Source organism: Haematobia irritans, chromosome 1 (genome assembly GCF_050003625.1).
Source record: "Haematobia irritans isolate KBUSLIRL chromosome 1, ASM5000362v1, whole genome shotgun sequence".
Taxonomy (NCBI): domain Eukaryota; kingdom Metazoa; phylum Arthropoda; class Insecta; order Diptera; family Muscidae; genus Haematobia; species Haematobia irritans.
In genome coordinates, this window is record NC_134397.1 from 26,365,357 (window position 1) to 26,384,620 (window position 19,264).

Consider the following 19,264-nt stretch of genomic DNA (forward strand, 5'->3'; position numbering starts at 1 on the left):
CTACTTTCGTGCACGCAACACTTTGACTCTTTCCAATCTTAACTTGTTTTGTGCATCGGGAACTCTTGTACTTTTGGAACCTCAATAGCTTTAGTCCAAGCTAATTTCTCAAAGTGTGTTGCCTCCGCTCCCGCGATCTGTTCAGCTCACCAGCAAGTGTTCTACACTTGCAACGTGGATGTCGACCAAATTTGTCCTTCCTTTATTGGATGGGATTTCTGGTGTTGTTATCGTAGTTTTGCCCACTTTTTGGACGCGAGTTATTCACATTTTAATGCTAGAGGGCTCTAACGATAGTTAAGATATAGATCTCAAAAAAAAAAAAAAAAAAAAAAAAACAAGTATATACGGCCGTAAGTTCGGCCAGGCCGAATCTTATGTACCCTCCACCATGGATTGTATAGAAACTTGTACGAAAGACTGTCATCTACAATCGAATTACTTGGGTTGTGGTATCTTAAAACTTCTTAACAACGTTTTCTAAATTGTGAGTTAGTCCATACGTGGTATAAATTAGACAAAAAAGTTATGTATAGGTAAGTCTACAAATAATTACGAATCGATATGGACTTTTTGCACGATACGTAGAGAGCCAGAATTGAAATATGGGGGTCGCTTATAACATATGTATACAATTATGAACTTGATATGGACCAAGTTTTGTGTGATTGGGGATCGATTTATTTGAGGGCTATATACAATGTGCCAACTAGCACAATGTACCAAATTTCAACTGACTCGGATGAAATTTGCTCCTCCAAGAGGCTCCAAAACCAAATCTCTGGATCGGTTTATATGGGGGCTATATAGTTATGATTATGGACTGATATGGACCACTTTTGGCAAGGTTGTTAAATATCATAAACTACCACCACGTACCAAATTTCAACCAGATCGGCAGAATTTTGCTTCTCCAAAAGGCACCGGAGGTCAAATCTGGGGATCGATTTATATGAGGGCTATATATAATTACTAGCGTATCCCGGCCAGCTTCGCTGCGCCTTCCGAAGCGTATTTGTAGGAACATTTTGCTCCAAATTTTTTAAGTAATGTTCTGTATTCAAGTAGTTGGACAATCTTCTATATTTCTTGTCAATTTTAAGTGTGGTTTGTCAAGGAAATGTATCCTTCTCCTCAACATATCTGAAAATTAAGCACTATGTTATAATAACAATACAAAGAATTGCTGTTTCCCATCCAGTAAATCGGAAAAAGCAAAAGTAGTAAAAACTTTTACCACATTAACATTTGGTAAAATGTTGGAAAATCATGCACCCTCTACGCTGGCTGCCAATTTCATGTAAATTTAAGTTCTTTACTAAAAGAAGTCTGGCAGAAGCCTGTGCAAAAATCATAAAATTATGTACCGAGTTCCCATTTACGGACAACCCTCTACTTTCAATTTAAGAAAAAAAAACGGACAAAAGGGAACCGTCTCCCCACCTTCGCTCCACTCCGACCTGATATCGGACTATCACGTACCCTATATTAATTTCACAACTACTCAATGGTCCCTATAAATTCTATCGAAGTAAATCGACAAAGTTTATTTCAATTTTCGGAGATGTTTAAATTTTGCTCTAATGTTTTAAAGGGACGTCACTTTCCCCGATACAATATCGACAAACACCGTAGTGAATAGCACCCCTAACCTTCCCTGAAAATTCTTGAAACTTTCATTCCAGTGTGGGGCAAGGAAGGTTTCCTCTTCGTTCATACCCTTCCCCCACTGCCTTTGTAAATTTCAAGAAAACTTAAGAATTTTTTTTTTGCAGTTTTAAATATCGAAAAGTGATGTAGCGTATCTTTTGTAAACGTCCCAAAAAATATCAAGCAAATTATAAGCCTAAAGGGGCGATCTCTCTTCTGTCCAAATATCACAAAATCAGGTATCAACTAACATATTAATATCGTAACTTCTCCCCAGTCCTCTGTAAATATTAAGTAACTCGGGAAAGTTTAATTGTTTCTCTGTGTGTACTTAAGAGAAGCGGATGTCTCCCTATGCCCTTTTATTTTTATTAAAATATCAGGAACCTGATATAAATTTCATAACCTCACCCAATTTTTCCGAAAAAATTCATTCGGGGGAGTTTAGTTTTGTTTTCACTGTACTTAAAAAAAAGTCGGGCAAAGGAGTGGTCCTCCTCCCCGACCAAATATCGAAAAATAATGTAGCGGATTTTTGTCTAGATGCCAACCCCAACATTCAATGAAAATTTCAAGCAAATCGGTCAACTTTGGTCCAATTTTCAAAAAGTCCGACGAAGGGGAGGTCCCCTTCCGCGACCAGGTGTCAAAAAATGAGGTACCCTATTTTCACCACATGAACGCCCCTACGATCTCTGAAAGTTTGAAGTAAATCGGTTCAGCCGTTTCGCAGCCAACTCGGAATATACAAACAAACAAATAAACAAACATAGATTGAATTTTATATATATAGATGGACTGATATGAACCAATTCCTGCATGGTTGTTGGATACCATATACTAACATCACGTACCAAATTTCAACCGAATCGGATGAATTATGCTCTTCCAAGGGGCTCCGGAGGTCAAATCGGGGGATCGGTTTATATGGGGCCTATATATAATTATGGACCGATTTCGACCAATTTTTCCATGGGTGTTTGAGGCCATATATTAACACCATGTACCAAATTTCAACTGAATCTGATGAATTTTGGTCTTCCAAGAGGCTCCGGAGGTCAAATCTGGTGATCGATTTATATGGGGGCTATATGTAATTATGGACCGATGTGGACCAATTTTTTCATGGTTGTTAGAGACCATATCCTAACACCATGTACCAAATTTCAGCCGGATCGGATGAAATTTGCTTCTCTTAGAGGACCCGCAAGCTAAATTTGGGTGTCCGTTTATATGGGGGCTATACGTAAAAGTGGACCGATATGGCCCATTTGCAATACCATCCGACCTACATCAATAACAACTACTTGTGCCAAGTTTCAAGTCGATAGTTTGTTTCGTTCGGAAGTTAGCGTGATTTCAACAGGCGGACGGACGGACATGCTCAGATCGACTCAGAATTTCACCACGACCCAAAATATATATACTTTATGGGGTCTTAGAGCAATATTTCGATGTGTTACAAACAGAATGACAAAGTTAATATACCCCCCATCCTATGGTGGAGGGTATAAAAAATAATTTGTTGAACTTAAAAATTTTCTTAACAACAATTTATTGTTAGTTCAAAAATTATAATATTATTTTGTGTGTGCATAATGGTGAAATACCAAGTAAATTGAGATATGTGGACAAATAAAACGCCATTTTGTTCATGTTGTGTATCCTATTTACTTATCGGACCATCCATATAGCTGTTATGTCAATTATATTTTTGACCAAGGTTACAATAATAACCGTCCCAAACTTACCCTTGTTTTATCGAATAAGAAATGAAACTTACGAAAATTAAGGACAACCCAAATTAACTTTTCTAAATACAAAGAGTCGATACTCAAAAACTCGACTTATTCAAATTTTGAATATGCCTAGAGGTTGACATTTTAATTCTTATTTCGATCCCTAATACAGTCAAAAAAGGACGAACTCATTCGATTCGAAAAGTCTTTTACGAATTTCGTTCAGACATACATGGGATTATCGGACATTCCATATAGACATTGTAGGTAATTGTCTACTTGTCCTTTTTCTGCAAATGTTTTCTTCGATTCCTTAAAATATCTTAAACTTAAACTGAACGCAAAAACTGTGACCCCCTTCAACTTCATTAGCAAAAGATACTAAAAGTTGCAATAACCTGCAGGTTCTTTAAGATGTTCCGTCAAGCATGAATATCTGGGAAAATTTACGGCATCTTAACAATATCTTGCCTAAGACCTACGACTAGTTTACATTTCGTTCAAACTAAGAAAACTAACGTTAATATGATATCTTACTTTTACCACCACAAAGCTTTCAGAAATACTAACTTGTATTATATATTTTTCCATATATTTTTTTGTTTTCTCTCGTTTTTTTTTACCGGATGTAAATTGATGTCTCCTTTGTCTGCTTTCACACTACACACACACATTTCCATTCTGTTATGGTCCTACATGATGTTGTCGTCTTTTTTGGTTCCCTTGTGTGTTTGATGCACTGGTGTGTGTTGTTCTCATCGCTTGTGCCAATGTCTGCCTGCAGGAAGTAACACGAGCTCACAAAGGATGGGCTCTTGACTCGGTCGTATTACAAAATCAAATAACCCGTTACAATAGAGAGGATATAACGGAGTACCCACAAGAAGGTGTATATGTTTATGGTCTCTTCCTTGAAGGTAAGTTTACATATGAATATATTATTCAAATCATTGCGAATGTGTGTTGACTATTAAAGTGAGCAAAGGTAATATGGAATTTTAAAGTAAAAAAAAAAAAATATTTTAAATTTGGCAAAAAAAAGAAATACAATAAATTTGAAAATTCATATTGAAGTATTCCTCACATTGATTATTTATTCGGAGGCTTCTACAAGTTCTTAGATTTATACATAAAATTAGTAATAAAAGACTAAGAGCAGGATAAGCCGTTACTAAAATTGTTAATCGAAAACCAGAATATCAAGATGCATAAATTTTGCCATATATAGCAAATAAATATCCAACCTACTGAACGTTGTCAATTTATGACCACAGCGAAAAAAATAGTAGGGTCAAATTATTTCGCGACTTAGTCGGAATTTTGTTTTATGTGCAGGAATCGATAAACTTGTATAGAAGTCAAGATATTTTAGTAATACATACCGAATCTCGATAAAAGTCTGAGTAAGTTTTGATTTCTATACACTCAAAAAAATTGTTTTTTCTATACACTCAAAAAATATAATTCATGAACCAAACGTTTCTGGAAATATTTCATATTAATACCCAGCCAAAAACGCAATGAAAATGTTCTTTTTGATCCGGAAGTGGTTTAAAATAGTCTCGGAAGTCATGATTTTTCCATGGGCTTGTCAGAGTCCAGAAGTCATATTTTTTAAACAACTGCTGTTCACGTCAGTTCGTCAGATTTGATACTATTTCAGTATTTCGGATTTCATTCTTTATTTAAAAAAAAATTGTTCCTAATATTGTGCCACTTACGAGTCCAAAAATTTAGGTTGTCTAATATCTCATATTAATTAAGCCATCACACGCTGCAAAAAAGTGGCTCTGTGGTGTTTTAACCCATTCCTGTCAAAGCACCGATAATCGACACTGTGATATTTTTTAGTGACAACCTTACTCTCCGAAATTCCTCAGGCACAAAAGCCCAATGATTGAGATCCGGAAATTTTGATGGGCATTGTGCGGTAGAAATGCGACATTCTTGGTTCATGCATGCTGAGATCGACGGTGCTAAGTCCTGCTGGAATGGCTATGGTCTGCGGCCTAAATGTTTCTCTGTCCACGATTTCGATTATTGTTCTCAATATCACGCTTGAATTCCATCACTAACAGCTTTACTTCTGAATGCAATAGATCGAAAAGTGGGCATACCAACTACCCTTTATTGGAGTTTAGAAATAATATTTTCTTTCAGATCAAAGTTATTGTTGTAGAACATATTTCATGAGCCAAATTTTTCTCGAAAAACAAACTATTCTCTGTACACATTCATATATTCTTGCGGTCATTGAAGCTTATTCTGATTTACTCCACTGTCAGAAATGCAAACCATCATATTTTTATTATGTTTAATTCTACTGCTACTTCAGAGAGGTTTTCAGCAAATTTTCAACACTACATTCTTCTCATATGGCCTCTTGAATAATGTTTGCATATGTTTTTTGTTAAGATTTCATCTGGTCACATATTCAGTTTCAAAGGTTACTAAGTCTGTTTATTGAGAATTCGAATAGCAAAAAATGTGATCCAGTACGAAACAAAACATCGCAAAAGCCTTGATATTATACAAAAGGTAATAAAAAATTTGGTGATTAATGTGGTTCCAAGCCATATAAAATTAAAAAAATTCTATAGAAATAAAATTTTGACAACATTCTCTATAGAAATAAAATTTTGACAAAATTTTCTATAGAAATAAAATTTTGATAACATGTTCTATAGAACTAAAATTTTGATAAAATTTTCTATAGAAATACAATTTTGACAACATTTTCTATAAAAATAAAATGTTGACAAAATATCTATAGAAATACAATTTTGATAGAATTTTCTAGAGAAACAAAATTTTGACAAAATTTTTTATAGAAACACAATTTTGACAACATTTTTTATAAAAATAAAATGTTGACAGAATATCTATAGAAATAAAATTTTGATAAAATTTTCTATAGAAATAAAATTTTGTATAGAAATACAGTTTTGATAAAATTTTCTAGAGAAATAAAATGTTGACAAAATTTTATATAAAAACAAGTAAGGAAAGTCTAAAGTCGGACGGGGCCGACTATATTATACCCTGCACCACTTTGTAGATCTAAATTTTCGATACCAAATTACATCCGTCAAATGTGTTGGGTGCTATATATAAAGGTTTGTCCCAAATACATACAGTATGTCAAGAAAGTCTTTTGACATTGCCAAATATTTCAAATTCTAGAAATAATTGAAATATTAAATATTTTATTAAATTTTTAATTCTGTGTACGTATGTATACTTTGCAAAATACATAATAAAATATTTTTTAAAATTTCATTATATTTAATTTTGGAACAAAACATCATTTTTATGCATTGTCAAAACACTTTCTTGACAAACTGTACATTTAAATATCACTCGATTTGGATAGAATTTGATAGACTTTTACAAAATCCTATAGACTCAAAACTTAAGTGGCTAATGCCACTAGGGTGGAATACAATTTAATTCGACTAAGCAGTAGTGATTTAACAAGGAAAATGTTGGTATTTTGACCATTTTTGTCGAAATCAGAAAAACATATATATGGCAGCTATATCTAAATCTTAACCGATTCCACCCAAATTTGGCACGCATAGCTACAATGCTAATTCTACTCCCCTGTGCAAAATTTCAACTAACTCAGAGCAAAAATTGTCCTCTGTGGTCATATGAGTGTAAATCGGGCGAAAGCTATATATGGGAGCTATATCTAAATCTGAATAGATTTCAACCAAATTTGGCACGCATAGCAACAATGCTAAATCTACTCCCTATTTCAAACAAATTGGGTCAAACCTCTGGCTTTTAGGACCATATTAGTCCATATCGGGCGAAAGATATATATGGGAGCTATATCTAATCTGAACTGATTTCAATAAAAGTTTGCACACTTGACTATACTACTAATTGTACTCCTAGTGCAAAATTTCAACCAAATTCGGCCAAAAATCTGGCTTTTGGGGCCATATAAGTCCATATCGGGGGAAAGATATATATATATATATATATATATATATATATATATAATATATATATATATATATATATATATATATATATATATATATATATATATATATATATATATATATATATATATATATTTATATATATATATATATATATATATATATATATATATATATATATATATATATATATATATATATGGGAGCTATATCTAAATCTGAACCGATTTCAATCAAATTTTGCACATTTGACTATACGACTAAGTGTTATGTTTGTACAAAATTTCAAGCAAATCGCTATAAAACTCTGGCTGCTGGGTCCACCGATTCCACTGGGTCTGAACCGATTTCTTCCAAATAAATAGTGTTCTATTCTGACCCAAATTAGGACCATGTGCCAAATTTGAAGGCCATTGGACTTAATTGCGACTAGACTTTGATCATAAAAATGTGTTCACAGACAGACGGATGGACGGACAGACAGACGGACATGGTTATATGGACTCAGGGACCCACCCTGAGCATTATTGTCAAAGTCACCATGTGTCTATCTCGTCTCCTTCTGGGTGTTACAAACATATGCACTAACTTATAATACCCTGTCCACAGTGTGGCGCAGGGTGTAATAAAATGTTGACAAAATATCTATAGAAATAAAATTTTGCTAAAATTTTTTATAGAAATAAAATTGTCTATAGAAATAAAATTTTGATAAAATTTTCAATAGAAATAAAATTTTGACAAACTTTTCTATAGAAATAAAATTTTAAAAAATTTTCTACAGAAATAAAATTTTTAAAAAATTTTTTATAGAAATAAAATTTTACAAATTTTTTTTATAGAAATAAAATATAGACAAAATTTTCTATACAAAAAAATATGAAAAAACTTGCTATAGCACACAAAAAAAACATTTTCTGATTCAATCACCAAATTAATTGATCCAATTAATTTTTTAATTGAAATGTCTTCAATCACGAAAATGATAGTATCAATCACAGTTTTAATTGGGCATAGAAAAAATTCTTGATTAAAAAATTAATTGATTTTTTCAGCAAATTTCAATTAATTTTTTAATTGATTCAATTAAAAATTTAATTGATGTTAATTGCAAAACTCAATTAATTTATTCATTAAAAAAGGTAACTATTTTTAATTACTTCTGAATTGGCTTAGAGTTTTTATTTGGATTAACAAATGATTGTTTGAAATACATTTTTAATTAAAAATAAAAAAATCAGCACTTTTTTTTAACTGAATTAGTCTTCCGAATTTGATTAAAAAATTAATTGTATCAATTAATTTTTTAATTAAAAATTTTAAAATGTTCAATCATTGACTTAATTAACTTAATGTTTCTATCATGATTAAAAAGTTAATTGTATCAATTAATTTATTAATTGAAAAAATTTTCAACTTCAATTAACTTTTTAATTGGAAATATTTTGGTGATATTTTTTTCTGTGAGTAATAAAATTTGTACAAAATTTTCGATAGAAATAAAATTTTTACAAAATTTTCGATAGAAATAATTTTTTTACAAAATTTACAAAATACAAAATTTTCGATAGAAATAAAATTTTTACAAAATTTTCTATAGAAGTAAAATTTTTAAAAAATTTCTATAAAAATAAAATTTTCAAAAAATTTTCTATAGAATTAAAATTTTGAGAAAAATTTTTTAGAAATAAAATGTTGACCAAATTTTCTAAAGAAAATAAAATTTTGCCCAAATTTTCTGTAGAAATAAAATTTTGACATCATTTCCTGTAGAAGAAAAGTTTTGACAAAATTTTTTATAGAAATAAAATTTTGACAAAATTTTCTATAGAAATAAAATTTTGACAAAATTTTCTATAGAAATAAAATTTTGACAAAATTTCTATAGGAATAATATTTTAACAAAATTTTTGTATAGAAATAAAATTTTGACAAAATTTTCTATAGAAATAAAAATATAATAACTTCATATTGGACTTGACTCTTGTTTGTTTTATTATGGTAGCAAAACAAGAAACCACATAACATTTTATATCATAAAATATGTTCTTTTCCACATTTTCATACATATGAGCAGTATTATCCTTGCATTTTCAGCATTTTTATAAGCCTCCTTGTGACTTGTCCAATGTGCTTCAACATACCTTTTTTGTACTTTGGTGTGGTTTTTGGTCTTTCTCTCTTTTATTTTTGAAGTGGAAGTATATGGTGAATGTCTGGTTACCTGAGAATTTGTTTTGTTTGAATTTTTTTTTATTCGGGAAACATTATTCATATGTTTTTTTTTTTTTGTCATTTACCTGAAAGTACTCGATTATTATCATAACAAATTGTTAACAATTTATATTAAGTTGAAGAAATATGTTCGAATTTATTTTGTGGCAAGTAAATATTTTAGATATTTTTTTTTTCATGATTCGATTACAGTGGTATAACGTTATACGAATCGAAGGTCGAAGGTGAGAAAACTTTAGATGTAATACTGAACAAATATTTTCCTGAAAAGCCATACACTAGAAATATTCTTTTTTATAGCTCAGTCCGAAAGGCATGTCGCACTATGTACGCTCAAAAAACGTTTACTTATATCCAAAGATTTTGTCGTATTTTCTAAAGTAGGATGCAGATTATAAACTTCTAATTGCCTTTTTGCGATATATTAACAGCCATTTACGTTCAAATAAAAGCCACTTTAAAAATCGAAATAAAAGCAGATACTTGAAAAAAAGAAAGTTGATTCTCAAAAAAGCTGCAACTTTTGGGACTTTCATTTTTTGACCTTGAATTGGGACTTGAAAACCGCATTACTGGTGCGGTTGGTGGTCTGGCACGAGTCATACCTTCCTCTTTATTATGAGAAACACAATATAAAATTTTCTATAGAAATAACATTTTGACAAAATTTTCTATAGAAATAAAACTTTTTATAGAAATAAAATTTTGACAAAATTTTTTATAGAAATAAAATTTTGACAAAAATTTCTATAGAAATAAAACTTTCACAAAGTTACTATAGAAATAAAATGTTGACAAAATTTTCTATAGAAATAAAATTTTGACAAAATTTTCTATAGAAATAAATTTGACAAATTTTTCTATATAAGTAAAATTTTGAAAAAAAATTTATAGAAATAAAATTTTGAGAAATTTTTTTATAGAATAAAATTTTGAGAAATTTTTTTTATAGAAATAAAATTTTGACAAAATTTTCTATAGAAAAACAAAGTAAGGAAAGTCTAAAGTCGGGCGAGGCCGACTATATTATACCCTGCACCACTTTGTGGATCAACATTTTCGCTACCAAGTGAAATCCTTAAAATTTGTTGGGTGCTATATATATATATATATATATATATATATATATATATATATATATATATATATATATATATATATATATATATATATATATATATATATATATATATATATATATATATATATATATATATATATATAATATATATATATATATATATATATATATATATATATATATATATATATATAATTTTGACCATTTTTGTCGAAATCAGAACAATATATATATATATGGGAGCTATATCTAACTCTGAACCGATTTCAACCTAATTTGGCACGCATAACAACAAAACTAATTCTACTCCCTGTGAAAATTTTCAACTAAATCGGAGTAAAAACTTGGCCTCTATGGTCATATGAGTGTCAATCGGGCGAAAGCTATATATGGGAGCTATATCTAAATCTGAACCGATTTCAACCAAATTTAGCACGCATAGCAACAAAACTAATTCTACTCCCTGTGAAAAATTTCAACTAAATCGGAGTAAAAACTTGGCCTCTATGGTCATATGAGTGTCAATCGGGCGAAAGCTATATATGGGAGCTATATCTAAATCTGAACCGATATCAACCAAATTTGGTATAGGCAGTCATAATGTTAATTCTACTTCCTGTGCAAAATTTCAAGTAAATCGGATTTAAAGATTTGCCTCTGTGGTCATATGAGTGTAAATCGGGCGAATGATATATATCTGAATCTGAACCGATTTCAATCAAATTTAGCACACTTGACTTTACTACTAATTGTACTCCTAGTGAAAAATTTCAAACAAAATGGGCTAAAACTCTGGCTTCAGGGACCATATAAGTCCATATCGGGCGAAAGATATATATGAGAGCTATATCTAAATATTAACCGATTTCAATCAAATTTGGCACACTAGACTACAGTACCAATTGTTCTTCTTGTACAAAATCAGAGTACAAAATCAATAGGGTTTTATTCTGACACAAAACAAATACTTGTTCAAAATTTGAAGTCGATTGGAATAAAACTGCGACCTAGACTTTGATTACAAAAATGTATTCACGGACAGATGGACATGGCTATATCGACTCAGGAGCCCACCCTAAGGATTTTTGCCAAAGGCACCACGTGTCTATCTCGTCTCCTTCTGAGTGTTGCAAACATATGCACTAACTTATAATACCCTGTTCCACAGTGTGGCGCAGGGTATAACACAATATTGACAACATTTTCTATAGAAAAAAAATGTTGAAGAAATTTTCTATAGCAATAAAATTTTGGCAAAATTTTCTATAGAAATAAAATTTTGACAAAATTTACTATAGAAATAAAATTTTGACAAAATTTTCTATAGAAATAAAATTTTGACAAAATTTACTATAGAAATAAAATATTCACAAAATTTTCTATAGAAATAAAATTTTGGCAAAATTTTCTATAGTAATAAAATTGTGAGAAAATTTTTTATAGAAATAAAATTTTGAGAAAATTTTTTATAGAAATAACTTTTTGACAAAATTTTCTATAGAAAAACAAGTAAGGAAAGTCTAAAGTCGGGCGGGGCCGACTATAGTATACCCTACACCTCTTTGTGGATCTACATTTTCGATACCATCTGAAATCCTTCAAATTTGTTGGTGGTCCGGCACGAGCCATACCTCCCTCTTTGTTATGAGAAACACAAAATAAAATTTTCAATAGAAATAAAATTTTGACAAAATTTTCTATAGAAATAAAATTTTGACAAAATTTTCTATAAAAATAACATTTTTGACAAAATTTTCAATAGAAATAAAATTTTGACAAGATTTTGTATAAAAATAAAATTTTTACTAGATTTTCTATAGAACTAAATATATATATATATATATATATATATATATATATATATATATATATATATATATATATATATATATATATATATATATATATATATATATATATATATATATGAGAGCTATATCTAATCTAAATCTGAACCGATTTCAATCAAATTTGGCACACTAGACTACAGTACCAATTGTTCTTCTTGTGCAAAATCAGGGTACTCTTGCTTCTGGGCCAATATAAGTGCATATCGGGCGAAAGATATTTATGGGAGCTATATCTAAATCTGAACCGATTTCTTCCAAAATCAATAGGGTTTTATTCTGACACAAAACAAATACTTGTGCAAAATTTGAAGTCGATTGGACTAAAACTGCGACCTAGACTTTGATTACAAAAATGTGTTCCACAGTGTGGCGCAGGGTATAACAAAATATTGGCAAAATTTTCTATAGAATAAAATGTTGAAGACATTTTCTATAGAAATAAAATTTTGACAAAACTTTCTATATAAATAAAATGTTGACAAAATTTTCTATAGAAATAAATTGTTGACAAAATTGTCTATAGAAATAAAATTTTGACAAAATTGTCTATAGAAATAAAATTTGGACAACATTTTCTATAGAAATAAAATTTTGACAAAATTTTCTATAGAAATAAAATTTTGACAAAATTTTCTATAGAAATAAAGTTTTGACAAAATTTACTATAGAAATAAAATTTTGACAAAATTTTTTATAGAAAAAAAGATATTAACAAAATTTTCTATAGGAAAAAAATGTTGAAAAATTTCTCTGTATAAATAAAATTTTGACAAAATTTTCTATAAAATAAAATTTTGACAAAATTTTCTATAGAAATAAAATTTTGACAAAATTTTTTTAGAAATAAAATTTCGACAAAATTTTCAACAGATAAAAAATGTTTACAAAATTTTCAACAGAAATAAAGGGTTGAAAAATTTTTTATAGAAATAAAATTTTAACAAAATTTTCTATAGAAATAAAATTTTGACAAAATTTTTTATAGAAATAAAATTTCGACAAAATTTTCTATAGAAATAAAATGTTGACAAAATTTTCTATAGACAAAAAATGTTGACAAAATTTTCTATAAAAAATATGTACAAAATTTTCTATAGAAAAAAAATGTTGAAGACATTTTCTATAGCAATAAAATTTTCTATGTTTAACTCTTCATTCCGCAAAATACATTTAAAGCTAATTTATTAAAAATTACAATTATTTTTTAAAAATTCTACCCCAAAACAAAACACAATTAGCATTTGCCATTATTATTTTTGAAACCTCAAAATTCAATGTCGAATACATTAATGCAACCGCATTGCAACTACATTATGCACATGAAGTAATGATGCTGATATTACGCACAATGTTGAATAAATTCATAACAACTGTAAGATTGGTACTACACCAATTGTGTCCAGCAGCAAAGATGGTAATCGTTTGTGTGTGTGTGCGAATGTTTTGAGGCAAATGTGCAAAGTAATTAGTGTTTTCTCTGATGGAAGAGAACAAAAATAGTCAATGATAGTTAGACATACCCTCCCATTGGGAGTGAAATAATCGCAATAGATTTGTTGTGATGATTACTTTGGAGTGATACATATTAAAATTGAATATTAAAGAAAAAATAAATCAATTTGAACAAAAGTTAATCTATGCTATATGCTATGACATTTCTAAATAAATTATAACAATATGCTTATGAACGAGAATAGGTTAATACAATCTTATGTCTATATCTAAAAGTTAATTTAAAAGACTGGGAGTTGGAGGATACTTCGAGTACTAACTTTAATCGAAGCTCTACTTCTACGGAATGATGAATTTTTAACACTATATCCGTCATACCCGTTTTTGGCTATAATGGACATGGGCTGTCGAGAGAAAAGTTATGATTCACAGAATAGGTTGCGCTCAGTGTGATCTGATGGCGAATCAAGTATGCGTGGCATGCGTTTCTTGATTACAAATGGGACACATGTTAGCTAAACTCCCATCAATTGCGCATAAGAAAGAGTTGAAGTGACTACATTGCCGGAGAGATCACTTTTCTCCTGTGCTATAGATAGTGATCGGATTCCTAGAACAAAATTAACCCTTACCTATACATCGCGCGGGATAGTGAAAATCGTTCATGAATTTCCAAAGGCGTAGATGTATATCCACTAAATGGAGACAACGAATCTGACATATGAGAACCACCGTGGTGCAATGGTTAGCATGCCTGCCTTGCATACATAGGGTCGTGGGTTTAACCCCAGTTTCAAGCGAACACCAAAAAATTTTTCAGTGGTGGATTATCCCCTCTCAGTAATGCTGGTGGTATTTCTGAGTGCTTCTCGCAATGTGGAACGCCGTTCGGGCCCGTCTATAAAACGGAGATCCCTTGTCATTGAGCTAAACATAGAATCGGGCATCACACAGTGATAAGTTCACCACAATGGACTGAATACTCTAAGTGAGTCTGAAATATCGGGCTGCCACAATTCTTAACTTGCCCGAGAGTGATGTTTACTCTCGGGGTGCATATTAAATTATAGGTTAAAAACAAGTATATACGGCCGTAAGTTCGGCCAGGCCGAAGCTTATGTACCCTCCATCATGGATTGCGTAGCAACCTTTTTCTAAACACTGCCATCCACAATCGAATTACTTAAGTTGCGGTAACGCTTGCCGATGGCAAGGTATCTTAAAACCTCCTAACACCATCTTCTAAATTGTATGTAAGTCCATACGTGGTATATATTAAATCAAAAAAGATCGATCCAATACGTATATAATTCAGTTTGACAAAGTAGACATAAAATTTTGACAAAATTTTCTACAGAAATAAAATTTTAACAAAATTTTCTATAGAAATAAAATTTTCTATAGAAATAAAAATTTTGACAAAATTTTCTATAGAAAGGAAATTTTGATAAAAATTTCTACAGAAATAAAATTTTAACAAAATTTTCTATAGAAATAGACTTTTGACAAAATATTCTATAGAAATAAAATCTTGGTAGATTATTTTTGGCTCTTTGACAAAATATTCTATAGAAATAAAATCTTGGTAGATTATTTTTGGCTCGAGTGGCAACCATGATTATGAACCGAATAAAATTTGAACAAAATTTTCTATAGAAATAAAATTTTGACAAAATTTTCTATAGAAATAAAATTTTGACAAAATTTTCTATATAAATAAAATTTTGGTAGATTAATTTTGGCTCTAGTGGCAACCATGGTTATGAACCGATATGGACCAATTTTTGAGTGATTGGACCAATTGTTGTATGGTTGTTACCATACCATATACTAACACCACGTTCCTAATTTGAACCGGATCGGATGAATTTTGCTCCTCCAAGAGGCTCCGGAGGTCAAATCTGGAGAACGTTTTATATGGGGGCTATATATAATTATGGACCGATATGGACCAATTCTGGCACGGTTGTTAAAGATCATATACTAACACCATGTTCAAAATTACAACCGGATTGGATGAAATTTGCTTCTCTTGGAGACTTCGCAAGCCAAATCTGGGGATCGGCTTATATGGGGGCTATATATAATTATGAACCGATGTGGACCAATTTTTGCATGGTTATTAGAGACCATATAACAATACCAAGTACCAAATTTCAGCCGGATCGGATGCAATTTGCTTCTCTTTGGGGCTTCGCAAGCCAAATCTGGAGATCGGTTTATATGGGGTCCATATATAATTCTGGACCGATGTGGACCAATTTTTGCATGGTTATTAGAGACCATATACCAACATCATGTACCAAATTTCAGCCGGATCGGATGAAATTTGCTTCTCTTTGAGGCTCCGCAAGCCAAATCTGGGGATCGGTTTATATGGGGGCTATATATAATTATGGACCGATGTGCACCAATTTTTGCATGATTGTTAGAGACCATCTACCAACACCATGTACCAAATTTCAGCCGGATCGGATGAAATATGCTTCTCTTAGAGGCTCCACAAGCCAAATCTGGGGACCGGTTTATATGGGGGCTATATATAATTATGGACCGATGTGGACCAATTTTTGCACGATTGTTAGAGACCATCTACCAACACCATGTACCAAATTTCAGCCGGATCGGATGAAATATGCTTCTCTTAGAGGCTCCACAATCCAAATCTGGGGATCGGTTTATATGGGGGCTATATATAATTATGGACCGATGTGGACCAATTTTTGCATGATTGTTAGAGACCATCTACCAACACCATGTACCAAATTTCAGCCGGATCGGATGAAATATGCTTCTCTTAGAGGCTCCACAAGCCAAATCTGGGGATCGGTTTATATGGGGGCTATATATAATTATGGACCGATGTGGACCAATTTTTGCATGGTTGTTAGAGACCATATACCAACACCATATACCAAATTTCAGCCGGATCGGATGAAATATGCTTCTGTTAGAGGCTCCACAAGCCAAATCTGAGGGTCCCTTTATATGGGGGCTATACGTAAAAGTGGACCGATATGGCCCATTTTCAATACCATCCGACCTACATCGATAACAACTACTTGTGCCAAGTTTCAAGTCGATAGCTTGTTTCGTTCGGAAGTTAGCGTGATTTCAACAGACGGACGGACGGACGGACGGACGGACGGACGGACGGACGGACGGACGGACGGACGGACATGCTTAGATCGACTCAGAATTTCACCACGACCCAGAATATATATACTTTATGGGGTCTTAGAGCAATATTTCGATGTGTTACAAACGGAATGACAAAGTTAATATACCCCCATCCTATGATGGAGGGTATAACAAACAAAAAAACTTGGAGTTCCCCTCGGAGCACCCAACATCATGTCAACAAAGAAGACTAAAGTCCGGTCCAGAGATTAGTCACGCTGGTATTTTGACAATAAATATTTGAATGCTGTAATCGATGATTGTTATATTTCGATGGCTATCCTCAAAACTGGGTTTTAATGAATTTAATTTGTTTTTGATGATGCACATCCAGGCACACCCAAAAATCAGTCACTATAAAAATTATATTAGACGATTTTGACTATTGTCAAAGGTCGATTAGGCGTTTTGACACGATTTTCAAGAAACTCAAAAGCCGATTGCTGAATTTTTACGATTGCTTCAAGTCGAAATTTTCTGGCAGACTTTTTGCCAAAAAAAAAGTTGATTATCGACTGAAAAATTCGATTATGGTCTTCATGGCAAATGTACCTTAGATCCGGCTTGGTATTATGTTATTGGCAATTATGGAAATTATTTTCTATATATTTAACCCTGCTATTATGTTGGGGTCATTTGATGACCCAAATCGAATTTATTATTACCCCATATCTTTGTGGTGGAATATAATTAAAAGATCTTACTACTCAGTGCATGAATTGGTGAAATGTACTTAATTCAATAGGGTTTGTTAAAATTTTATGTTCGTAGGGCTTTTTATTCTTGGTGTATACACATAACAGGTTGGGGTCATTTTATGACCCCATATATTACACAGGGGAATAAACACGAACTTTTTTGTGTTGATTTGAAATTTATAGCAAATTTTAGTAATTTGAGGTCGCTGAATCCAAATATACACTTGGTTTTTATCCATCAGTTTGACTTTTCGAGATATACCGTTATTTTCATAATTAAGGCACTTCACTACATATATTGGAAAAATTTGAAAACGGTTCACCATTTTAAATAAAAACAAACCGAAAATCCCAAAGAATATTATCTTTAAGCCGTCTTTACATTGCTTTTCAATTTTCTAAGTAGTTTTAGAGATATCGTTTAAGTTTTGAAAAAAAATTGAAATTTTTAACAAAAAAAAATTTGTTCTTTAAAAATTCCTACAAAATAAAAATGGGTCGAAAATCACAGTTTTGGTTCAGAAATAGTTAGTTTAATATATTTCGAATAAAATGAGCTTTATTTCATTACAATCGGTGCACGACTTTTAATATTGTTCACGATTTACTGAATTGATATAAATCGTGATTTCCGTATAAAAATTACATTTTCTAATGGATGAATGTTTGTATGTAATAAGTTAGTTTTTTTATGGTTCTGTTGATGAAGAACTGAATATTGTTTTTATAGTTATTTGGGACGATGAATCCAAATCTGCACGTGGTTCCACATTTCGGTGAAACCACATAGAGAAGCTTTGAAACTCAGAAATGTCACCAGCAGAAGATATATTATTCCACCCGCTGAAAAAATACTTTGGTGTTTGGTCGAAACTGTGGTTGAACCCATGACCCTTTGTAAAACGGGCATGCTAACCATTGCGCCACGGTAGCTCCCATTACCACCTACATACAACTTTTTTACAACCAAACGGCACGAGTAAATTAAAAAAGTGTAAATTTTTTCATTAAAGAAAAACTTTCAATAAAAGCATAACTGGCAAAATAAACGGTATGTTCGTCTCAACGACAGAAAATTCCAGTAACAACAACCTATTCCGATGATCCCAAACTACAAAAAAACTTTTAATTAGATACACATTTCATTTTATTTTACAAAATTAAGTGTGGGTCATGATATGACCCCAACATAAAATCTGTAAGTTTTTTCTAACATAGTAGCAGGGTTAAGTGTAATTCACTTATGGGTTTAGTGAATTATCCGAATTTATTCTGAGAATTAGTTTATACTTTCGTTGTAAGTAGGGGATACTGACAAGGAATGTGGTAGTTCCGAAACGGCCGTCCATCTATATAATTATGACAAAATTTTATTTCTATAGAAAATTTTTCAAAATTTTATTTCTATACAAAAGTTTGTCAACAT

The 19,264-nt window shown here is 31.2% G+C and overlaps 1 protein-coding gene across 1 annotated transcript in view; it reads left to right on the top strand.

Moving 5' to 3' along the window:
- The window catches only part of Dhc1 (dynein axonemal heavy chain 1), a 154,695-nt gene that overhangs the window by 129,305 nt on the left and 6,126 nt on the right, over positions 1–19,264 (top strand). The window contains exon 33 of the mRNA XM_075289651.1: positions 4,174–4,306. Within this exon, the coding sequence (XP_075145766.1) occupies positions 4,174–4,306 (133 nt within the window). The remainder of the gene's footprint in view (positions 1–4,173; positions 4,307–19,264) is intronic.